The sequence below is a fragment of the Gorilla gorilla genome, chromosome 16, assembly GCF_029281585.2.
Source record: "Gorilla gorilla gorilla isolate KB3781 chromosome 16, NHGRI_mGorGor1-v2.1_pri, whole genome shotgun sequence".
NCBI lineage: Eukaryota > Metazoa > Chordata > Mammalia > Primates > Hominidae > Gorilla > Gorilla gorilla.
In genome coordinates, this window is record NC_073240.2 from 44,411,608 (window position 1) to 44,436,467 (window position 24,860).

A 24,860-nucleotide genomic window follows, 5' to 3' on the forward strand; every position below is an offset into this window, starting at 1 on the left:
CTCCAGATATGGCAACCCAGGAACACTGATTCTCAGGTGGGTGGAAAGCATTAACATTTTACCCATATTCCTCATCAGCTTCTGAAAATAATCAGGATGCACTTCTGTTTGGACTTTATTCATTATGACTTAAGATTTCTCTCCTCCACAATCTCCTTCTACTGTAGAGACAGGCTCATAGCAGGTGGCCAAGGAAGCTGATAGTCAATACCAGGGACCAGGAAGGTCGTGACCAGTCCTGGAGGCCCCAGGCTGTACTTCGACCTATAATAGACAGGGAATGGGAGTAATATGACAACTTAACTCTCCAGGAGCATTGATACTTGGAAATTAGTGCTCTGCCTGTAGACTCCTTCACTCCAGGGATCTCCCTGGGTGCACTCTAAGAGCCAGACAGCACCAAATTAGGGGTTTGATTCTGGGTCAGGAGATGGAGGATCAAGCTGTGCAGCTGGGAACTCACCTTGCTGTTCTGGGCTCTCCTTCCCCTCATGTTGGGCCCATGCAACTGCTCGTCTCTGCTCAGGACTCAGAAAGGCCATTTGCTCAGGAGTGACAGCCACAGCCTGAGCACTGGTGAGACTAGATAGTTGGGTGGGACTAAACACCACCTGAGGGCAGGGGTAGGAATCAGTGCATGCATGTAGTCCCCATTGGGCCATGGCTCTCCTGTGGTCACCCCAGTCCATTAATACTTACAGCAAATTTAGGAGGAGGGATGACAGAAATGGCAAGAGGAGTAACACCCTGGATCTGTCCCCGCAGCAGTGCTGAAAGAGCCAGGTCTGGGATCCCAGCTGTTGAAGCAAGTGGCATCCAAACATTGTCTTAGACTGACCTTCCCTCTCTTCAAACCTATAGACCTTCTCTAACTACTCCCAAAGTGCCCTATCATAGACCTTCCCCAATATGTCTCTAGCCCCTTATTTAAACACCCTCTCAGGCCCCCACCTTAAGAATTGCAGGGCAGTCTTCCATCCAGTCCACCCATGGTATAGAAACCAAACCAACTTGCACCAGCAGTGGCCCAGCTCCCCACCTGCTATGGTGCCAATTTCAGTGAAGATCTCAGGCCCCCAGTTACTGATTGGGCCAAACCCACCAGGCAGTACAAGTAGGTGGGCCAGAACCTCCAGTTGTTCCTCAGAGCACTGGAGATGCAGGGTGCCCAGGAAGAGAGCTGCTTGGCTGTAGAACAATAGGAAGGAAGGAAGAAGAATTTGGCTTCAGCGAAAGGGGCTGTGGTCATGAGACAAAGGAAGAGATGGCTTCAAATGAGTTCCCTTCCTCCATGGGACCAGACCTTCATGATCCTTCTTTCCCCAGTAAGTCCACCTTTACCTGAACACAACCACCCTCAGCCCCTTCACAAATGACCTAAACTCCCAACTGCTGATGTGCTGGAGCTCCTCTGGCCGCAGTCCACAGAGAGTATAACCCAGCGCTGTCAGATGAATGAAGTCCAGGTGGCTCACATGCCGACCACTCTGCCGTAGGAAACTGGAGACCACAATGCGGAGCTGGGGTGGGGGTGGGAGAAGAGGGGAAGGAGGAAAGTTATGGAGAATTAATGGACAGGGAAGTGATAGGTGTTACTGGGTTATATTTTGTTACTATTAAGACCTAAGGAGTCATGGGGAAGGCTGAGGACTCAGAAAAGGATAGAAAAAGAGGAAGCCTCCAGGAAAAGAGGTAGGAGACAGTATTATGTGTCCAGGGCCTCAGAGTGAATAAATCAGAGTCCTGAAGGTCACTAGTATGGGGTATCAACAAAAGATAGAAAGAAGGACCAGGTAGGGTCACAGGAAAAAAATTCCTTGGGCTTTAGATGATCTATAGGGCTGGGTCTGTGGGTTGGGTGTTTGGGAAGCGGTAGGGAGGAGGAAAAGTGTTACCTGAGTGGAGCTCCAGCCATCTATCTGCCCCAGGGTGCTCAGCACTCCCCACTCCACTAGGATCAGCTCCTGTAGTTCCCGATCTCCTAGACCTATTAAGAGCCTACCGAGCTGCAGGATCTGCTCAGGACGAAATCCCCGGGGGGGACCCCACAACTAGGAGAAAGACAGGAACAATGTGAGTGGAAAAGCAGTGGATTGGGAGTCAGACTGCTGGGTTTTAAGTCTTGCCTCTGCCCTTAGCTGTATAACTCTAGGTAAATCACTTGCCTTTTCTTTAGTTTCCTCCACTACAAAATGAGACCGTTGCCTTACAGTTCCTCTAAGGTGTTTTGAAAGACATTACAATCAGTGGAAAAGAAGAGCAAACTAACTCTAGTCCATGAGTTCCACACTTTTATGTGCATCAGACACAGAGACGCTTATTAAAACACAGATGCCTGGGGCCCAGCACAGTGGCTAACAGCTATAATCCCAGCACTTTGGGAGGCTGAGGTGGGGAGGATTGCTTGAGCCCAGAAGTTCGAGACCATCCTGGGCAACATAGTGAAACCCCATCTCTACCAAAGATACAAAAATTAGCCAGGTGTGGTGGTGTGCACCTGTAGTCCCAGCTACTTGAGAGGCTGAGGCAGGAGGATCGTTTGAGCCCAGGATGTAGAGGTTACAGTGAGCCAAGATCACACCACCGCACTCCAGCCTGGATGCTGGGTGACAGAGTGAGACTCTGTCTCAAAAAAAAAAAAAAAAAAAAAAGCAGATGCAGATGTCTAGACTCTTTCCCCCAGAGGCTTATTTTTTAATTTATGAGACAGGGTCTTGCTCTGACACCCAGGCTGGAGGGCAGTGGTGCCATCTTGGCACATTGCACCCTCCACCTCCTGCACTCATGGGATTCTCCTACCCCAGCCTCCTGAGTAGCTGGGATTACAGGCATGTGCCACCACACCCAGCTAATGTTTTTTCTATTTTCGGCAGAGACAGGGTTTCACAATGTTGCCCAGTCTGGTCTCTAACTCCTGGGCTCAAGCAATCCACCTGCCTCAGCCTCCCAAAGTGCTGTGATTACAGGCATGAGTCACTGCGCCCAGCCTCCCCAAAGGTTTTTATTAAGTCAGTGAAGCATGGTAATCTGGCACTGGCACTGTTCCCATGCTCAGTTCAGCAGCACATACCCCAAAAAATTGGAATGATACAGAGATTTGCATGGCGCCTGTGCGAGGATAACACGCAAATTCATGAAGCATGCCTTTTTTTTTTTTTTTTGAGATGAAGTCTTGCTCTGTCGCCCAGGATGGAGTGCATTGGCTTGACCTCAGCTCACTGCAAGCTCCGCCTCCCAGGTTCAAGTGATTCTCCTGCCTCAGCCTCCCAAGTAGCTGGGACAACAGGTGTGCACCACCATGCCCGGCTAACTTTTTTGTATTTTTAGTAGAGACCGTGTTTCACCGTGTTAGACGGGATGGTCTTGATCTCCTGACCTCCTGATCTGCCCGCCTCGACCTCCCAAAGTTCTGGGATTACAGGCGTGAGCCGCTGCACCCAGCCAAAGCATGCCATTATTTTTTTAAGAAAGAAAAAAAAATAAAGAAAAAAATCTGTTCCCTTGATGATTGTGATATGCATTAAAATTTGGTAACCACTGCTTTCATCCCTCTATTCATTATACTAGCTCTCTTTCCTCAATATTTATCTCCCTTCACCTCCTACTTGTGACCCAAATCTTCTAACTCTTCTATCTCTTGCTTCCCCCACCTCTCATCCAACTCTCCATTCTCTTTGTGTCCTACATCACACCCAAATAGCTTCCTCATGGCCAACCCCAGTTGGCTCTCCATCCCTAACCTGTTTTGCTTTGCCCATGGCTGCCCGCAGTTCCTCAGGCCCAAGTCCTGGGTCTCCTGCAAATAGTGTCAGGCAGTCCTCAAAGTCTGAGAGCTCCATCTCTGCAATCTGGGTTGCAGACCAGGCTGCTGGGAATGTCCCTCGTACATCTGCACAATTTGGCACAGGTTCTGAAGGGGGAAGGCAGGGCCAGGAGGTCAGCATAGTAATAAAATATGCCCAGAGAGATATCTGTAGATAGAATGACTCTTCCAACCTTTGGAGGATGGAGCACTGTGAGAAATAGGGATCAAAGGAGTATTACAGGGTAATATGTATAGGGCTTAGAAGATAATAGAACAAGAAGTGATTGGAGATGCCAAGACTTTTATAGATGGAAGACTGAGGATGTTGGTCAGGGATTTAATGGTAGCACTGAATTTGAACCCAGTTCTCCAGCCTCACAATGTCTCCTTCAAAGCTTCTAGGGATCTCCCCAGCAGAGATCTCCACACTTAGCCGAGCTTGAGCTGAGTCTAGAGCAGACACGAGAGAGCAGGAAAATGGAAGTTCTGGGCTAAAAGAAAACTTAATAGTTTACACACTCCCAGAACTACAGAATTCTAGAACTAGATGAGGCTTGAAGATCATCCCTCTAAACTCTTTGCTTTATAAATTAGAAAACCCAATCCCAGGGAAGAGCACATGTAGAACCCAGACCGTTTGATACTCCCTGTACATCCTGCTGGACATGTAAGTATTTGGGTAGTTTCACCTGGAAGATCCTCAGCAGCTGGTCGCACCACCCCTGCTACCAGGGCTGCTTTCTTGGCAGCAAGCTCTGGCCCCCTACACAGCTGTCCAACTCTGCTCTGCTCCCAGCTCTGCTGCTTTTCTAGAAGCCGCTCCAGGGTCTCTGGACCCAAGGCCTCCTGCATGAGAAGGTAGAAGGAGAGTGGAGAGATCTGGACAGATCAGGGCCTGCTGCTATAGCTATAAGTCCAAAGTCCTGTCTCTGTTTTGCAGTCTCCCCCCAGATCTAGGCTTCATACCCTTTGCCCTCTTTGGCCACAGGTCCCCATAACCAGCTCACCAGTCCCATCTATGCATTTACTCCCTTCCCTTCTTCCTTCATCTCACCCTGGGGATCAAGGAAATTGCCTCAGTAGACAGAGTGAATACTAGGCGTCCAGCTTGCTCTACTTCATCCTGGCTCCACAACTCTGGTTTCCTGGGGACAGGAAGAAAATCGGGGGCTGGGGAGCTGAGGGAACTGTGAGGAAAAGGAAGGGGAAAAGAGGACATGCTAGGATTTCAGACACAGAGCTCCAGGGGACCTTAAGAATATGGAACAGGCTGCCACTGATGATGGTGGCTGAGGGACTGGGTATAGAATGAGTTAGAATCTGAAGTTCTCGAAGATCCATACCCAAGAACAGACTCCTGCAATAGCAGCCATCCCAGCTCTGTGGCAAATGTCTCTCCTAGGCAGAAGCCTTGCAGCTGACTGAGATGGGACAGCAGGATCTGTAGGGGGATCTGTCGTGTGCTCTCTGTCCCCAGGAATCCAACCAAAGGGCCTAAGGTCTCCAGCACTTCCCCTGAGACTGGAGTCTCCTTTGGAGCCTGGAGAAGAGCATCAGAACTTGGACAATGCACTTCTGACTCAGAATACCAGACACCTTGATCAAGACACCAAGCCCCCTGACCTTCCCTCCCTCTTGCTCCCAGCTCAGCACCCTGTGATGCTCACTACCTTTGTTCACTTTCTTAAGCAATGAGCCCAGATAGGAGCAGGCAGAAAGACTGAGAGGTGGACTCCAAGAGATTTCTCGGACTCCAAGAGGTATGGACAAGTAACATGAAGCATATTATCAAGGAACAGAACCCAGAGGCAAAACAGGGGCCAGGCCTTGTAGACAGGAACCTGTTCGGCAGCAAGAAAGCAAGAAGTAGAGGGTTGGGGGACAGTCAGAGAGCATTGTCTGAGGAGCAAGAATTGCCCAGGGCAGCAAATCTGAGTCTGGTAGGGTGGACTCTTACCAGGTTTTGTAGTGCCCTCTCTGCCAGGGCTGCCTGGTGGAGTGGGGTCAGTGCCAGCAGCTGCTCTGGAGCTCTTTGCACCAGCTCCACCACCAACATAATGGATTCATTGGATAGTCTGTCCATCAGCTGGATCCTATTACAGCAATTTGACAACAGTATTCAGGTGGAGCTGGGCCAAGTAGAGAAGGGACCACAGAACCCCACAGTCCCCAGCTAAGATGTGACCCCAGACCAAATTTAGTGAAGCTGGACAGGAACTGATAGTAAACAGCTCCAGGGCCAATTCCCACCATCAAGCTTGAGTGGGGGAGAAAAAGGGAGCGACATATTTCTAGTCTTCCTAAAAAAAAAAATAACGAACAATCCTACCTAATCTAATGGACTCAAAAGCTCCAAATATTAAGTACTATTAACATTTCCCCATTTTATAGATTAAAAAACTGAGGTTCATAGAGATCAAATGTTGAGGTCTCTCACTCCCAATTCCCGTTTTCTTCCACAGGACCACCCTTCCTCTGCTTGTGAAGAGCTCCCTTCTTGTTTGTACGTGCTATACAATTTACAAAGTTCTTTCAGGTGTTATCTCATTTGATCCTACAAGACCTGGCCTCACTCCATCACTCAGGCTGGAGCACAGTGGTGCTGCAATCTCAGTTCACTGCAACCTGCACCTCCCAGGTTCAAGCAATTCTCATGCCTCAGCCTCCCGAATAGCTGGAATTACACGCACGTGCCACCACACCCAGCTAACTTTTGTATTTTTAGTAGAGATGGTGTTTTGCCATGTTGGCCATTCTGGTCTTGAACCCCTGACCTCAGTGATCCACCCACCTTGGCCTCCCAAAATGCTGGGATTATAGGCGTGAGCCACTGCACCCAGACAAAATAGGTGTTTCTCTTATCCTTCTTCTACAAATGAGGAACTCAAGTTTTTTGATGCATGGTCTGGGATCTTTCACCTCATCTGTAACCTTGGGATTCTAAATTATCTCACAGAACCCACATATTTAAACAGATCTGAATGGCATTAAAAAAAAGTAAAAACAGGCCAGACGCAGTGGCTCATGCCTGTAATCCCAGCACTTTGGGAGGCCGAGGCAGGCAGATCACAGGGTCAGAAATTCGAGACCACCCTGAGCAACATGGTGAAATCCCGTCTCTACTAAAAATGCAAAAATTAGCCGGGTGTGGTGGCACGCGCCTGTAATCTCAGCTACTCAGGAGGCTGAGGCAGGAGAATTGCTTGAACCCCAGACGTAGAGGTTGCAGTGAGCCGAGATGGCACCATTGCACTCCAGCCTGGGTGACAGAGCGAGACTCTGTCTCAAAAATATAAATAAATAAACAAATAATAAATAAATAAATCCCTTTTGCCCATAAATCAGAGGTGATAACCTGTACCCTACCTAGGATTACCAGTTCTGGAACTGGGCTAAGTCATACAAGAGCTGAAATCTGTGGAAAGGCCTATAAAAATGTAAGAATGTTGGGAAGCCGAGGTGGGCAGATCACTTGAAGCCAGGAGTTCAAGACCAGCCTGGCCAACATGGTGAAAGCTCATCCCTACAACAAATACAAAAATTAGCCTGGCATGGTGGTGCACACCTACAGTCCCAGCTACTCAGGAGACTGAGGCAGGAGAATTGCTTGAACCTGGAAGATGGAGGTTGCAGTGAGCCGAGATCACGTCACTGCACTCCAGCCTTGGTGACACAGCAAAACTCTGTCTCAAAAAAAAAAAAAAAAAGAAAAAAGTAAGAATGAAGTCAACTGCTTTTGCTCCACTTCAGCTCCATATTCCCCAGGAAGACTGTAACACCAGCATTTTCCTATTCTGACTTACAGTGCGGATGGCAACGGGGTGGTGGTAGGGGTAAAATGAGAAAAGCAGCGTATGAGTAAGATACTAATAAATTTCTCTATGGGTAGGGAGGAGCCTTGGGTTCCTATAGCCTTTTCTTCCCACAACCTGTATATGAACGTGCTCTACAACATTCCTGCCATGGGGCCATCTGGCTTAGGCTCGAACAGCTCCAAGGACCAGGAACTCACTACCTTAGTTTTTCTTATACTATGTAAAAATCTGATCTCTGTTAACTACTCTTAGTCTTGCCCAATGGGGCCACTCATAAATATGACAATCTAATTTCTACTTGATAGCCCCTCAGGTATTTGAAGGCATTTATCACATTTTTCATATATTTTTCTCTCGATCTACTCCTCTGAATGCACTAAGAACCCAGTGCCCTGAGCAAACTACAATCCTCTGGGGCAAAATTGGAGCATTGCCTCCCTCACTTCAGACACTCTGTCTCAATCTCAATTAATGTGGGCTAGGTTATTGTAAGATTACTTGGCAGGCTTCAATACAGTGTTGCCACCCTCAGCTGCCCCATGCTGGAACATATTCTGGGAACCAGTCAATACATAGAGAAACTTTGAATAAAATCCTCTGCTTTGGGCTATAAATTATGTCAGGGAACTACCAGACAGAAAAACCGCCTCCTCCAGGGCATTCCCTAAGGGCAGATCTTCACCCCAGATTGAGCTTTCTGAGGGGCCGATATCTCTAGCTGCAGTACTTACGGTAAGTCCAGGAGTAGCTTGCTATCCAGCCCGTTCAGTTCTGGCCCTAGAGTTGTCCATTCTGGTTCTGGCATTGCCATCCTCCGCTGTAGCTCTGCCCAGATACAGGCCCTCTGTAGGGAAGCAGGGTGAGGCCAGAGCAGAACATAGGAGCTGGGTTCTATACCTAGGGTCCCAGCCTCCCTGCTCCCACTAAAGTCCAGGCACCCCCTCTCACCAGGCTCCCTCGAACTCTAGTGGGCAGCTGATAGATCATGTGCACCACTTCAAGGAAGTCTACCATGGAGTTGATCTGCTGCAGAAACTCACAGGACATGCCTCCTGCCAGGGTGCCCAGAGCCCTGTGGGTGTGTGAGTGGGGAGATTCTCATTCAACACATACAACAGCCTGTTTGCTCCTTGATATCAGTACTCTCAACACAAGTACAGATGTTCATCCACGGCAATTTCTGGTTTGAGAAATGTTTTTACATAGATATTCTCATCAGCTCCCCGTAACATCATTGCTGTTTATCAGAGAAGAAAATAAGGATTTATGGAGGTCAGGTGACATTCCCAACATCATCCTACTAGAAATGTGGTAAACTGAAACTAGAGCCATGTCTTAGATTCTGAAGCCCTTGGGAGGCTGAGGCGGGTGGATCACCTGAGGTCAGGAGTTTGAGACCAGCCTGGCCAAAATGGTGAAACCCCATCTCTACTAAAAATACAAAAATTAGCTGGGTATGGTGGCACATTCCTGTAATCCCAGCTGCTCCAGAGGCTGAGACAGGAAAATCACTTGAACCTGGGAGGCAGAGGTTGCAGTGAGCCGAAATCGCGCCACTGCACTCCAGCCTGGGCAACAGAGCAAGACTGTCTCGAAAAAAAAAAAAATATTCTGAAGCCCATTGTTCTTTTACTGTGGGTGTAAGTAAAGTGATACCTTCTTATTCCTATTTATTCTTGCTTGGCCAGTGCCTCTGAAGTCATCCTGAAGTAAACTAATAGTAGCAAATGACTACTGGGACTTTACAGTGGACCAAGCACTGTGTTAAATATCTTACATGACTTACCTCATTTAATCTTCACAATAACTACCTATGAGGCTGGTGCCATTGTAATTCTCATTTAAAGAAGGGAAAATTGACACACGGACGTTAAATGACTTGCCCAAGAGCACAAGTAGGTGACAGGACTGGAACCTGAATCCAGGTTTTCTGAGTCCTTTGGCTCTAGTCAGGATAGGCATGGCACTGTGGAAGGACAGGAGGGCAAAGGGAGGTGCTAGGAGAACATCCATGAGGCAGGGACTATGCATCATTCATCCCTATATCCCCCATTCCATATCACATGGTGCCTGGCACATAGTAAGCACTCAAAAAAATGTTGGTCGAATTCAGCACACTGCTCAACGCAAGTTACTCACCGTAGATTCCTGAGGGTCAGGTTGGTGGGTACTTGCATCTTCTTCCAGAGAAACTGTGCCTACAAGAGAAAGAAAGACGAGCCACTTCCCAGAAGAGACACTGTCCAAGGATACCCCCTAGAGTGTAGAGGCAGGACTGCCTTGGACCTGCCTCTTCACTCTGTGGGACCCACCAGGCTGCCACTCTCCCAGATGCCCACTCTTCTCTCGAGAGTGAGAAAGAAACGAAAGAAAAGGGAAGGAGAAAGAAAAAGAAAAGCAAGTCACATTATAAGGGATACTAGGGGGCTGGGTGCAGTGGCTCAGGTCTGTAATCCCAGCACTTTGGGAGGCCAAGGCAGGAGGATTGCTTGAGGCCAGGAGTTCAAGACCAATCTGGACAGCATAGTACCTCAACATAGTGTCTCCACATAGTGTCCACATTTTTGTGTTGTCTGTCTCTACAAAAAATTTAAAAATTGGCTGGGCATGGTGGCTCACACCTGTAATCCCAGCACTTTGAGAGGCAGAGGCAGGCAGATAACAAGGTCAGGAGTTCGAGACCAGCCTGGCCAATATGGTGAAACCCCATCTCTACTAAAACAAACAAAAAAATTAGCCAGGAATTGTGGCGAGTGCTTGTAGTCCCAGCTACTCGGGAGGCTGAGGCAGGAGAATCGCTTGAACCCGGGAGACAGAGGTTGCAGTGAGCCAAGATCGTGCCACTGTACTCCAGCCTGGGTGACAGAGCAAGACTTCATCTCAAAAAACAAAAAAAAAAAATTAAAAGTTAGCCAGGCATGGTGGTGACCACCTGTCGTCCTAGCTATTCAGGAGGCTGAGGCAGAAAGATTGCCTGAGCTCAGGAGTTTGAGGTTACAGTGAACTCTGATCATGCCACTGCACTGCAGCCTGGGCAACAGAGTGAGACTGTATCTCAAACAATCAAATAAAGGATACTAGGGATAAGCTGGCCAAATAGGGCTGAGGGATGGGTAAAGAAGGTAGACTACATTGAGGGAGGAAGTTCTGAAATTAAGTGGGGAGAATTACCTGCTGCTCAGACCAGGGCAGCTCCCAGTAGCGTCTTCGATTTGCCATAAGAGCCGAGGAATCCAGTTGTAGCAGCTTTAATGGGAGCAGGGGAAGCAGGCAGTCTGGCCAGGTGGTGGGAATAGGCTGCTGGCGGTGATGGGTATAGCAGTGTAGTGATAGATGAGAGAGTCTGGACTTAGCACTCAGAGAAAAGGAACCATGGGGGTGGAAAGTGACCAAAGCTAGGATAGAAGTGGAATGGCATTTGCCACTGTAGCAATAAACGCCTAAGAGCCTCACACTGCAGGCTGCTGTGGTCGAGTGTTGCTGCTAGTTAGGCACCAGGCAAACAAAGTCCCTTAGCCTCTCTCAGCCTTGGTCTTTCCATCTGAAAGCAAGGTGGGTGGCCTGGAAGATTTCTCAGGCCCTTCCAGCTTTGACATTAGTCTAAGGACAATGTGAGTGGATCATGCTGTCCTGCATCTGGCACTAGGGAGGGCTGCTAATGGGCACAGAGCTAACCAGAACTCTCAGGGCCACTGCAGGGTAGTGTGGGAGGTAGCACCAGCCGTATGAAACTGCCCCAGAATGGGGAGAGGAGCTCAGTTGGGAGATCTCACACTTACCTGACCAGGGATACACACAGCTGGACCAGCACCTGTTGTACCCATATTTTTAACACCATCTTTAACCTGCATGAGAATTGGTTGTGTGTGTGTGTGTGTGTGTGTGTGTGTGTGTGTAAGTGGGGAGGTATGAAAGGCCTTCCCTGGCCTCAGGGAAGATGCCTTCCTCCCAACCAGAAAGAGCTGGTATCCCTGATTATCTCATCCTCCTTGCCACTCTCATACCCGAAAGGTCTGCAGCAGTGCTGCGGTCTGGCAGGCTGAGAGGCGTGACAGTTCAGGGGCCAGGCAGGAACAAGCCCCGACCAGGACTCGCCTAGGGATGGCCTGGAGTGTCTGGGGGCTGAGGCCTGGTAGCAGAAGGTGCAAGGAGCAGAGTTCCTCCAGGGATAGCTAAAGAGCAAGAGAGACAAGAGGCCTGAAGAAGAAGGGAAGGGTGGTGGGGAAGACAACAATCACAATGCAGCAAGGCAGTAAGTATGAGGGGAGCGGAGAGAGAGGAGGGGCAGATGCAGGAGCCAGGGCAAAAGGGGATAGAGACCTCTGGTGGGAGGCTGAGAAGTTGCTGCTACTCACATCGTGCCTAGGAAGGAGCCGTCCAAGCAGCAGGACAGCCTGTGTTGGGATGGGAACGAAAACAACAGCTCTCAGGACCCAGCAGCCAGGTCCTAAGTGGGTTCCTAAGGCAAACCCTCCAAAACTTCCCGCTCCCTCTTAACCATCCCCAGTAACCATCCTCAGTGACTCAGGTCCCTTCTTGATCAGAGGAAAGGGAATGAAGGCGTCCTCCTGCAGACAGAGTTTACCTCTACTGTTCACCCAGGGAAAGGAGGGGCTGCTTTTATCCCTGAATGGGATTCTCTTGACTGGGGCTCAAGCGGGGATGGAGGGTACATGCCAGGGAGTGAGACAGGCAAACCTGAGCAGGTGTAACACTAGTTCTCTGCAGGACAGGAAGCATGGCTCTAAGCTGGGGCTCTGACAGCTCCTGCAGGAAGCGGAGGCCCAGCTGAGAGAAGAGAGGGGCCCAGACCCGCAGCTCCCGGGGGCTCAGCACCGCTCCTCCAGATGAGCGCAACACACCCAGAAGTTCATATGCCACCTGTAACCAAAGAAGGTTTAGGACTGGAGAGAAAAGACAGATGAACCTTGAACTTCCTCTCTAATCCCACATCTGAATTTCCCAGGGCCTGGGCTAGGGTTTGGAACTAGGGATTGGACTGAAGTAGATTAGGTTCAAAATGGCAAAGGGTATGTTTGGGGTGCTACAGACCAGATAGAGAAGGGCCAGGAAGAGGTGGTAACAGGTAAGAATGGCCATGGAGTAAGGAATGGAGGTTGCAAAAGTGGGATGGGGGCTGGCACCACTGTGCTCAAGTTGACACAATGGGAAAGCCATCCACACAGACCCAGGGGAAGCCTAAAGTCTTGTAGGCTTGTGCTGAGGGGCTCACCCGTCCTTCTGGGCTGAGGGTCCCGTTGGCTGCACATTCCAGCAGTCCCCGTTCTACTGGCCCCGTTGGATCACTCAGGGGCACTAGGCTCTGCAGCTCCTCAGGGCTCAGGAAACAGGCAAGGGGCCCAAGCCTGAGGAGGGCATGAAGCTGACCTTTGTGTGGTCCCCAAGACTAGCACTAAGGCAGGCCTGGCAGCAGATGGTATGGGTACATACACTGGGCACTCTGACACTACACCACTACACAGGGGCACCATCTATAGACCTCTCTCCTGGAACTCTATGCTGCCTGAGGCCACTGCCTACTCTCTTGCCCCTTTCTTCCTAGAACACCGACCCAGCATGACAGCTGTGCCTTCCTCTCTCTACCTCTTCCACTCTTGCCTTGGTTACTGATCCCACAACTTACCTGCGTACCTGCTCCTCACCATCCTGGACACTCTGGTTTACCAGGCTGCGCAGCACATGGCGGGCATGCCCTGGCCCCAGACCCGCTGCTGGCCAGCTATCCTCCAGGGCCTGGATCTGAGATGGGGAAGGTTAGCTCGCATTGGGGTCACTATAGGGTTCTTGCAGGGAGGGACCACTGAGAGACATGCCATTGACTCTCGTCCCCACTAGCAGAAGATGGGCCAGTCAAGTAAAGAAGATGATTCTCATACCTGGTGAGGGCTGAGCTTCAGAAAGTTCTCCAGAGGGAGGTGGGGGAGCAGGGGCAGCACTGCCCACAGCAGCTCCTGGGGCCAGGCAGGCACTTCCCCAAACAGTTCAGGGGCCAGCAGTCGCTTTGCCAGAGCCTCCTTCTGTTCAGGCCTCATTCCTGGGCTGTAATCCCGGATGGCAGCCAGGCTGCGAGGAGTCATGGGTCTTAACCCCTTGTCTTCTTCCAAACTGTTTTCCCCTGACCCTCTGTAGCCCTGCTGTCTAGATAGGAAGGAGACTCTACCTGTTTTTTCGTTCTGTGTGTGTTTTTTGTTTTTTTTGTTTTTTTTGTTTTTTTTTTTTTGAGACGGAGTCTCGCACCATCGCCCAGGCTGGAGTGCAGTGGTGCAATCTTGGCTCACTGCAACCTCTGCCTCCCAGGTTCAAGCTATCCTCCTGCCTCAGCCTCCAGAGTAACTGGGACTACAGGCGCCCACCACCATGCCTGGCTAATTTTTGTAGTTTAATAGAGACGGGGTTTCACCATATTGGCCAGGCTGGTCTCGAACTCACTAGGCGGACCTAGTGATCCGCCTGCCTCGGGCTCCCAAAGTGCTGGGATTACAGGTGTGAGCCACCACGCCCAGCCTCTCCCTGGTTTTAATAGAGAGGAGCTCTCTGATCCTTTTGTAGTTCATTAGCATGATGATTGGGTTTTCACACTCAGGCGTGAGATGTGCCTCTCTCAAACCTTGCTACGATGTTCGCACATTACCTATCTGGCATGAAAGAAAAAAACAGAGAGGAGCTCCGGAAGGGGCTGCTCCAGGTGGATGGGGTTGGCCTGACCGTGACAGGAGCAGGAGGAGTAGTGCAAGAACCTTACACACTGTCGTTGGCTAACAGGGATGGTGGGAAGCGCATCAGGTCAGAGACAGCCAAGAAAGGGATGAGTGGTGACAGGTCAATGAAGAGCTGGGAGGTGAGGCGTGGGTACCGCTGGAGCAGCAGGGCTGTCAGGCGACCCAGGGCCTGCTCCTCGGATGGTGGTACCTGTAGGGGCACAAGAATGGATTCTGCCTCTGGAGATGCTCAGTATCCCTGCCATTTCCTCTCTGGAGTTCCTCCTCCCACTAAAGCAAGCCCTCTGAACACTAGGCTCCAGGTGCCCTTGCTCCCCTTTCTCAGTGCTCACCTGCAGCTTCCCCTGAAGCTTCCCCTGCAGCATGAGTGTCAGGAAGCCCTGTGCAGCCTCCCTCTCTGCTGAAAGCACCAGCTGCTGGAGGTTTTCTGGGGGCATATGCAGGTACGCCTGCGAATAGGAGGTCATGGTGGGTATGGCCTCACCTCACGGGGCAGGGACCTCCAGCCATGGCTGTCACCCAGCCCACCCATATGCCCTCCACCTGTTACCTGCACTAGAATCTGCAGGGCCCAAACACTCTTTTCCCTCTGGAGCAGCTCCCACAGCACAGGCTGGTGGGAAGAAAGACAATATGCCAACAGAGCTGTCTTCTCTGTCTCTCCTGCAGCTCCTCCAGGCATTCAACTCCACTTGCTGGGATGCTTGTCCTTCATCTCAAGTGTGATTCTTCAGATATTAAGCTCTTTTAGGTCCGGGATCATATCTCTAATTTCTCTTGTACCCTCTCCCATGCCAGGTCCATAGTTGGCTCAATTAATACTTGTAGACCTGAACCAAATACTATGAGACTATCTAATTCCATTTTACTGGGCCCAGGGTTTGAAAAAGGTGGCCCCAACATGGGGTAAGAAATCTTTATATATCCTACAGAACCTAGCAAAGTGCCTTGCATATAATAGGCACTCAGTGAATTAATTATGGTGTTTAACATATTCTCACCCCTCCATTCTACAGACTAAAAACTGAAGCCCAGAAAAACTAAATGAAATTGCTTGCCTAGGATCACGCTAATTTGTGGCACAGTTGAACCTAGAACCAAAGTCTTCTGATTGGTAGTGTCCCTGAATCTTTCTCATTCCTGCCTTATCTTCCTGTATTCTGCCAGCCTCCAATTCTCACTCTCTAGCGGAAAAATTGAGAGTCCTCTAACTTGATCCTTTTTCTTTCTGGTGCAGAAAGTGAGAGAGTCAAAGAGCCCAAAAGAATAAGAAGGTAATATTTATTGCACGTTTGTGTATCATGCACTGTGCTAAGCCCACAGCATGTATTATCTCATATACCATTATCATCCCTAGTTTATAAATGAGACGAGAAAAATATTGCTCAGAGAAGTTAAATAACTCATTCAAGGCTGGTCACAGAACCAAGATATGAATCCAAGCCTGTCTGACTCTAGAGCTGTGTGCTTCAACTACTACCCCACACTACTGCCTCTGAGTATTCGAGGAATTCCCCTGAGGGCCTTCTCACTGTTCTAGGAGCTTTCCCTCTGGCAGAGCACTCACACTAAAGCAGGCCAGCAGCTCCATCTTGCTTATACCAGAGCTGGGGTTGACAGTGGGTTCAAAGCCTGATGGGATTGGCTGCTCCTCATCTTGTTCCAGGTATTCCCCAATAGTCCGTAGCACACTGCGCCGGCCCTCTGGGCGAAAGGCATCCCAGAAGGAGCAGTTGTCTGGGAGACTGGAGAGCAGTAGGGCCCGACCCAGCATCCCCTGGGCCTCAGCGCCCCCAGCCCCTGGACCCAAGAGGAAGGTCAGCAGGCGGAGGAGATAGTGTAGGCGTGTGGGGTGAGCAAGGGCTGGGACAGAGGACTGACAGCGTGGCAACTGGGATAGCATGCCAAGGAGGAAGGGGCCAGGGGTCAGACAGAGTGGGGATGGTCCCAGTGGTGGTAGAGAGGGCAGAAGGGGGCCCAGCAGCCCTTCTAAGAAGCAAGTGTCATTGCCCCCACGACTTATCCTGCATTGGCCTGCTAGCCAAGGCCAGAAGGGCACCAGGACCTCATACATGGTGTCATTGGCACAGATCATCACCAGGAAGCTGCCCCCATCCGGGCAGCGTTCCCCACAGGGTCCAATGTGGCATGGTGGGGAGGCAGTGATATCTGGGGTGGGGCCCTGGCACACATGCTGGACCCAAGCCTGGTTGCTGGGGGGCACAGCCTGTAGACTTGCCTCCCCACACAGTCGCTCAGCCCACAGAGTCTCATTCTCCAAGAAGCAGCCCCAAAAGATGTCTGGGGTGAGGGGAACAGGGGGCAGGCCTTCAGGGCAGCTGGTAGGGGGTGGGAGCAGGCCAGCACAGAGCCGCTTCACCAGGCGGCGGTTGGAGCCAGACAGGGCTGAAAAGGAGAGGTTACTGCAGATCGCATCCAAAAACTCATCAGGAAACTGGTCATGGCAGGCCTGTAGCCAGCCTTGGGCACCTGGTGCCCAGGACACTACATACCATACAGCTGTCTGGCAGATGGCAGTGGTGCTGGGATGGGGCTGTGGAGTGGCAGGCTTGGTGTGCTGGCAGAGCAAGTGGATGGAGAAGTTGGAAATGCTGTAGGGTGGTGCTGGGCTTAAGTGGTTCTCACAGAGGGCCTCCACAGTGATGGCTCGCCGTTGGCGTGGGCTGATGTGGGCTGAGGGCTGAGAAGCTCTGGGCAGAGGCACGCCCGTGCTCAGGCAGTGAAGGAGGGCAGGGGGTGGGGGTGGTGATCCAGACAGAAAGCCCAGCGCCTGGACATCCCAGGAAAGGTTGTGCCGGACGCCCCTGGGTGCAGAGGGAGGAGCAGGCAGGATCTGGTCAGTTCACATTTCCTCCAGCTGAAGATTCTGACCCTGACTCAGAGCCCTCAAGGGGCATGGCAAGCATAGCCTTTTCTACAAGCGAGGTCCCTGAGAGTTTAGGCGTTACTGGTTGAAATGCTGCAACGGGGCAAAAAAGAGAAAGCTGCCCTGCCAAGGTCCAAAATCACCTAGGAGAAGCCCCAGTTGGAATTCTTTCTGTCCACCTGGCCCCCTTCTGTCTCCTTTCTTCGTATGCTTTTAGATAGCTTAAACACAACCCTCAGCGGGCCTCATGTTAGGAAATCTGCTCAGCAACTCAATATGTCTAACTACTGTCTGGCATTGTTGTACTGAAGTAGTAAGGGGGTAGAGGAATCCAGCTGTGTCCTTATTTTCCAAATCCCATCTTTACTAGCTAACATTATTAAGCACTATGCGCCAGCACTGTTTTAAGTCGTTTGCATACACAGTATCAACTCATTTAATCGGGTGCAACAACTCTGTGGTAACTAATATTATCATTCTCATTTTATAAATGGGGAAACTGAGGTATAGAAAGACCATGTAACCTGCTCAAGGTCATATGGCTAGGAAGAGGTGGAGCTGGGACACCAACCCAGACAGTCACACCCCAAAACCACTAAACTACACTCCTCCCATCAGTTTTCCTCTCTGGAGGCTGAGGTCTTCAGCTCTCCACTTCCAGATTTTCCAGGCCCAATCCCTCAGAACTGGTCTCCTATTACTTACCATAAGAGGAGCTGTTGAAGGTTACCTAGGAGGGAAAGAGTAAGAAAGAAAACTACCCCAACTTCACTTTCCTTGCCCTGCCACATCCCAGTCCCAGCCCTGGCCACACTCACCTCCCTGGCACTGCCCATTGGTATCAGGCTCTGGCTGCCCCAGAATGGAAAAGACCTCATCCTGCAGGGAGTGAGTGACACGGAGCAGCCCCTCCTGAAAGGCAGCATAGAGGGGGGCCCCCACTGTGCGTAGCAGACCGCCCCAAAGAGCATCCTTGGAGCGTGGCTCCCCTGTTGGGGTAAGCAAACCCAACAGACCCTGCAAAAAGTGAGGAGTTGCCTCCCTCCCATCGAGGCCTGTGGCATTGGTGGGGTCCACACTGGGCTGCACCTGCACCAGAGCTTGCCAGCGTGTGCCCTCTAACAACAGCAGCAGAGAAGGCAACCAGTCAGCAGCCAGGACACAGTCAGAGGGCCCATCACGGGTGCACGGGGGCCGAGTTGGGGTAGGGGGGCCCCCAGGAACTAAGGCTCCCAGCAGCACCTCCACAAGTCCACCCAGCACCCCTGCCTGGTGCACCAGGAAATCTCGGGGAGTCTGCTCCTGTCCCAGCAGTGCCAGCATATCCCCTAGCAGCCCTAGCATTGGCTCCCAGTCGGGGCTGCCTCTCAGTGTCACTAGAAAATCATGGAGCCGGAGAGCAGGTGGCTGGAGAGGTGGGGGCTCTCCTACTGGTCCTTCCCCCATTCTCCCAGGCTCAAAGGAAGAAGAAATGTTGGCCAGGAACGTAGAGAACCGTGAGCGGCTCAGGGAGCCCTGGGGAGCCTGGTCCAGAGTGGAGAGCAATGACTTCAGGAAGGAGAGACCAGGGTCCAGGGAATGAGGCCCAGTAGGGGCCAGAGTCACTGTAAGGAGAGAAACCAGAGGTCACTGAAGGAGAGGAACACAGAGCCCAAACTCAACCCTGCCCCTGAGCACAGTTCCCTACGTGGATCTAAAGATGAGGTGAGGGGATGGTGAGCTGAACCCCTTTCACTGGCCTACAGTAAGTCTTGGCCCGCTTTTCTTAACCCTCATTTTTTCCTTTTGCACAAGTCTCTGCCTTTCTCCTTTGTCCTTCTATCTAACAGGTTCACCTCCACATTCTTAAAGTCTTTTTCCAGCCACCCTCCTCCTCATCCCCAGTTCTGCTCACTGTTCTTCTCACCTGCAAAGGACAGCAGCAGCAGCAGCAGCAGCAGGGGCCAGAGGCTCAGAGCCATGTTTCCAGGTGAACACTGGTACCGGAGGTGAGTTCTGGTTATTCTCACCTGTGTGGGATAGCCAGGTGAGGGCAGGGCACTGCAGGCAGCCTGAGGCTCCACTGACACTGTAGTGTGGTCTTTCAGGAAGCAATACATGTAACCTGACAGCAGGTTTGTTACCTGAGCCGCTGAATATCTGATCCTTTAGCTCTGGAGAAGGGTATGCTTCTGTGAGAGGGACCAATGATAGGGGATCCCAGGGGCCCCTCAGAGAAACCCAAGGAGATTGCTTGAGTTAGGAGCCAGTGATACAGAAAGGAACAGGCAGACATGGAGATGGAGAACTGGAGACCAGGGGTGTAATCTGGGGTTCTGCAGAAACATAGAAAACAAAGAGGATATGAAGGAGCTAAGAAGCAAGTAGGATTTGAGGAAATTGAGGAAGAAAGGACTCCCAGGAGAAACAAACTGCGCAGCAAGGTATAAACAGACAAGAGGTCCAGTCCAAGGATGGAGAATTCAGGAAGAGGAGAGCTGCTTTCGACTACTACCCAGAACCACAGAGTGTCAAGAGCTGAGCAGTACCACAGAGATCACATACACCAAACTTTTTCACTTACGGATAAGGAAACAGACCCAGAGAAATGTGATTTGCTCATTAGGCCATTCAAATGTTTGGGTCTTTCCTTCCCCACTGGGATCCCCTATCATTTGGTTCTTTCTCTGTGGCCTAGGTGAAAGCCCTATCAAAAACTCTGAGCTGAGAAGACAGAAACCAGATTAAATCACTATGCACAGGGACTGATCTCCCTACACACAGAACTGCTCATGGAACAGAGAAAGAGATTTCATTCAAAATAATCTGGTCTGGTCAGGGCTAGAAGTCTTTTTTCGTCATTTTTGTTTTTTGTTTTATTGGTTTTTTGGTTTTGGTTTTTTTGAGATGGAATCTCTCTCTGTTGCCCAGGCTGGAGTTCAGTGGGGCTATCTGACCACTGCAACCCCTGCCTCCTGGGTTCAAGCGATTTTCCTGCCTCAGCCTCCCAAGTAGCTGGGATTACAGGCACGTGCCACCACACCCAGCTAATTTTTGTATTTTCAGTAGAGATGGGGTTTCACCATGTTGGCCAGGCAGGTCTTGAACTCCTGACCTCAAGTGATCTGCCCACCTCAGCCTCCCAAAGTGCTGGGGTTACAGGCGTGAGCCACCACGCCTTTTTTTTTTTTTTTCTTTGAGATGGAGTCTCACTCTGTTACCCAGGCTGGAGTGCAGTGGCACTATCTTGGCTCACTGCAATTTCTGCCTCCTTCATTCAAGCGATTATCCTGTCTCAGCCTCCCAAGTAGCTGAGGACTACAGGCATGCGCCACCGCGCACAGCTAATTTTTGTATTTTTTGGTGGAGACGGGGTTTCACTATGTTGCCCAAGCTGGTCTTGAACTCCTGACCTCAAGTGATTTATCCACCTCAGTCTCCCAAAGTGCTGAGATTACAGGCTTGAGCCACTGCCCCAGGCCAGGATTAGAAGTCTTTTCCATTCTCCATCTATATCTCCCCAAAGGCCTTCACTTTATACCAACTCTCAATAGTAATTCAACACTGAAGCTATACCCAAACTTTTATTCTGTCCTTCTTTCCCTAGAACCCTTCCCCATTCTCTCCCTCAAATCCACACATGGAACTTCATTATTAATGTGCTTCTGACCTAGAAGATTCACTTAGGATCACAGAGTTTTATTTTTGTGTATTTATTTATTTAGAGACAGGGTCTTGGTCTGGGGCCCAGGCTGGAATACTGTGGTATGATCCTAGCTCACTGCACCCTCAAACTCCTGCACTCAAGCAATCCTCCTGCCTCGGCCTCCCAGGATCACAGAAGAGACCTGAGGAATCCTCTGGTAAGAACTTCTCATTTTATAGACAGGGGAATTGAAGCCCAAAGAAATGGAATGACTTAACCCAGGTCACAAAGACAGCTGGGAGCAATGATGGGATTTTCCAAGGCAAATCAAAAGTTGAGATCAGTGAAATGATCTGTTGTGTAATTTTACCAATATTCCCTTTGCCCACCAAGGATACCATAACTAGTCTAAAAAGCAGACAGATGAATCCGAGGGAGAATACGACCTGAGTTCCCAACAGCTTTGTGGTTCCAGCCCATCCTGTAATCCTTCTGAATTTCTGCCCTTCATTCTGTAACAACTCTCTTATAATAAATTATCCTTCTTTCCTCATGGGGTAGCAAAAAATGAGATGGTCTAGGTTCAAACCCTGGTTCCAACATTTACTAGCTGTGTGTCCTGGGGCAGTTTCTAAATCTCTGTTTTTGGTTTTTTGGGTTTTTGTTGTTGTGGTTGTTGTTGCTGTTGTTGTTTTTACTGTAAAAAGGAAAAAATCCTAGTGTAGAGTTTTTGTGAGGATTAAATTAGATAATGCATTTAAAGTACTTAGTGCAATGTCTAGCATTCATTCAACAAAGATTAAGCACTTATTATGGGCCAGACACTGGTACAGAATAAACATTCACTCAATGTTACTATTACTATTATTAGAATAGCTCAAGATGAATTTTTCTACTTGAAACTAAAGGAGTTCTAATGAATACATAAATGATTATCTGGAAGTTGTATCTTGAGTGAAAGACCTTCAGAACAAATATGGAACTAGTTGAGTCAACCAGAGAGAGAAACAATGAGGATTCCCTTAACTCAGGATGGAAATTTTCCTGGCAGTCCACGTTCTGCTGTTGTAAGCTGTTGATTAAGCAATTCTCTTGCTGCTAAGGATTCAGACTATGTGCAAACTGACGGCAAAGTGCTTAGGGTTTATGGCAAATATACCAGGCTATTTGAGTGTATTGGTAATTGCTTATAATTTGATAAAGTTCAACAAGAGCAAGACAAGTTCCAACCTACAGGTGACCAAATGGAAACAGAGAACAACCAGCAAATTTAAATTACAGAGATCCAGAACAAGAAATTAATCATATGTCCTGCTAAAATGAAATGGATAAGACTGGTGATAACAGGAACACTCTGTGATCTGCCAGTTAGAATGGATATACCTGGGAAGAGTCACAAGAGTTGAGAACTCTGAAACATCCTCACTCCCCAAAACTCCCACAGGACACTCTCTGCCTGACAAGAACAGATGCCTCCCTTTTTTTTTTAATTGAAACTGAGTCTCACTCTGTCGCCCAGGCTGCAGTGCAGTGGTGTGATCTCAGCTCACTGCAACCTCCACCTCCTGGGTTCAAGCAATTCTCATGCTTCAGCCTCCTGAGTAGCTGGGATTATAGGTGCGTGCCACCACGCCCAGCTGATTTTTTGTAGAGACAGGGTTTTGCCATGTTGCCCAGGCTGGTCTCAAACTCCTGGGCTCAAGCAATTTGCCTGCCTCGGCCTCCCAAGTGCTAGGATTACAGGCATGAGCCACCATGCCCAGCCAGATGCCTCCCTTTGTAAAGTACAATTATTTTTCTCTTTTTTTGGTTTGGCTTTGGTAACTGAAATATTTATTGCTTACTAGATATCTAGGTGTTTCTCACATTTCCCAGATCTCTTGCAGTTAGCTGGGCTCAGGTGATTAGTTCTGTTCAATGGACTGTGGTTGACCAAAGAATTTAAGAGCTAGCAAATGAGCCTCCAACAATCTCTTCCCTGTTGAGGCAACCTAGAAACCACACGTAGAGATGGCAGTGTCACAAGGTCAAAATAGCCCGAGGCTCCAAATTACCACAGCATTTACAGTCAGTCTTTGTCATTTGTGAGTTCTGTATTTGTGGATTTGCCTAGTCACTAAATGTTTGTAACCCAAAATCAATACTTACAGTGCTATTGAGGTCATTCACAGACTTGTATTGAGAGGTGACAAGTTGGAGTCACCTGATATACACGTTCCCAGCTGAGGTGGAACAAGGCAGTGCTCTGCCTTCTTGTTGCAGCTCTCATGGTGTAAATATTAGTGTCTTTTTTTTTTTTTTTTTTTTTTTTTGAGACAGAGTCTTGCTGTGTCACCAGACTGGAGTGCAGTGGCGATCTCAGCTCACTGCAACCTCCGATCCCCTGGTTCAAGTGATTCTCCTCCCTCAGCCTTCCGAGTAGCTGGGATTACAGGCATGTGCCACCACCCCCAGATATTTTTTGTGTTTTTAGTAGAGATGGGGTTTTACCATGTTGGCCAGGATGGTCTCGATCTCCTGACCTCGTGATCTGCCCACCTCGGCCTCCCAAAGTGCTGGGATTACAGCCGTGACCACCACACCCAGCCAGTAAGTGTCTTTTTTGTGGTCTATCTAGTGATGCACTTTTTGCATTTTGGGGCTATTTGTTGGTGATTTCACTGTTTAAAATGGCCCTTAAGCTTAATGCCAAAGCGTTGTGTGGTGTTCTTAAGAGCAAGAAGGCTGTAATGTGCCTTATAGAGAAAATTATGCTGGAAAAGCTTCATTCACTGCCGGGCGTAGTGGCTCATGCCTGTAATCCCAGCACTTTGGGAGGCTGAGGTGGGTGGATCACCTGAGGTCAGAAGTTCGAGACCAGCCTGGCCAACCTGGTGAAACTCTGTCTCTACTAAAAACACAAAAATTAGCTGGGCGTGGTAGCGGGCACCTGTAATCCCAGCTACTCAGGAGGCTGAAGCAGGAGAATCACTTGAACCCAGGAAGCAGATGTTGCAGTGAGCCGAGATCGCGCCATTGCACTCTAGCCTAGGTGACAGAGCGAGACTCTGTCTCAAAAAAAAAAAGCTTCATTCAAGCATGAGTCACAGTGCTGTTGGCCATGAGTTCAATGTTAATCAATCAACAACATATATTAAGTAAGGTGTCTATAAACAGAAACACAAAGAAAACCAAGGTTATGTATTTGATCAGTTGATGAAAATGTTGTCACCAGAGGCCCACAGGAACCTAACCCTGTATTTCCCCTGGGAGCAGTGGTTCAGTAGTCACTAATTCAGTTGTTTGCTGCACCTTTATAAAACAAATCATCATAAATAATAAAAATTTACTGTAGCTGCCTTGAACAGTTACCCAACCAGTACTGAAACCTTCATGAGTGAGTAATATGTCTTTCTTATACTAAACCACTGAGATTTAGGGGTTAATTTATTCTTGCAGCAGAGCCTTTGACTCTTCTGATTAAGACAGTTAAATTATGTTTGCACTTTGATATCAGATCTCTGAATTCTAGGTCTTCATTCCATATTTATTAGTCTGGTGACCCCAAGAAGTTTCTATAATTCACTCATCTGTAAAATGGAGATACTATTACTCACCCACCCAATTTTGCTCATTCACTGGTATTATAAAGTGTCTTGATGTGCCAGGTACTGGAACAGATCCACTAAATCCTACCACCACTATGATTAGACTAGCTCAAGATGAATTCTTCTTCTGCAACCCAATCTTTTTGGCCGGGTGCAGTGGCTCATGCCTGTAATCCCAGCACTTTGGGAGGCCGAGGCGGGCGGGTCATGGGATCAGGAGATCGAGACCATCCTGGCTAACATGGTGAAACCCCATCTCTACTAAAAATACAAAAAATTAGCTGGTCGCGGTGGTGGGCGCCTGTAGTCCCAGCTACTTGGGAGGCTGAGGCAGAAGAATGGCATGAACCCGGGAGGAGAAGCTTGCAGTGAGCTGAGATTGTGCCACTGCACTCCAGCCT

General features: G+C 49.4%; 2 protein-coding genes and 2 non-coding genes across 5 annotated transcripts in view; 2 read left to right on the forward strand and 2 right to left on the reverse strand.

Moving 5' to 3' along the window:
- Positions 1-11: 11 nt before the first annotated feature.
- Positions 12-19,353, reverse strand: STRC (stereocilin). Its single transcript, XM_055363568.2, has 29 exons — positions 19,154-19,353; positions 18,066-18,851; positions 17,953-17,977; positions 15,928-17,185; positions 14,911-14,973; positions 14,693-14,809; positions 14,384-14,550; positions 13,518-13,704; positions 13,265-13,380; positions 12,854-12,986; positions 12,319-12,501; positions 11,976-12,014; positions 11,625-11,792; positions 11,400-11,465; positions 10,792-10,920; positions 9,760-9,818; positions 8,569-8,692; positions 8,352-8,464; positions 5,763-5,898; positions 5,149-5,345; positions 4,860-4,950; positions 4,495-4,651; positions 3,741-3,910; positions 1,896-2,051; positions 1,378-1,520; positions 1,040-1,188; positions 700-797; positions 464-611; positions 12-264 (listed from the first exon to the last, which is right to left on the reverse strand). Exons 1-29 carry the CDS (start codon positions 19,344-19,346, stop codon positions 176-178), a joined length of 5,460 nt encoding a protein of 1,819 aa, XP_055219543.2. The 5' UTR covers positions 19,347-19,353; the 3' UTR covers positions 12-175.
- On the forward strand, positions 3,048-3,153 carry LOC115932833 (U6 spliceosomal RNA). Its single transcript, XR_004068973.1, has one exon. It is a non-coding gene; the product is annotated as a U6 spliceosomal RNA (small nuclear RNA).
- Positions 14,179-14,282, forward strand: LOC115932834 (small nucleolar RNA U13). The gene has a single exon (XR_004068974.1). It is a non-coding gene; the product is annotated as a small nucleolar RNA U13 (small nucleolar RNA).
- Positions 19,354-19,470: 117 nt separating the features above from the next.
- Positions 19,471-24,860, reverse strand: part of LOC134757313 (inositol hexakisphosphate and diphosphoinositol-pentakisphosphate kinase 1-like) — a 69,239-nt gene continuing 63,849 nt past the window's right edge. For both annotated transcript variants that reach the window (XM_063698965.1, XM_063698963.1), the window contains one exon: positions 19,471-19,562. In XM_063698965.1, coding sequence (XP_063555035.1) covers positions 19,486-19,562 — 77 coding nt within the window. In that variant the 3' untranslated portion in view covers positions 19,471-19,485. The remainder of the gene's footprint in view (positions 19,563-24,860) is intronic.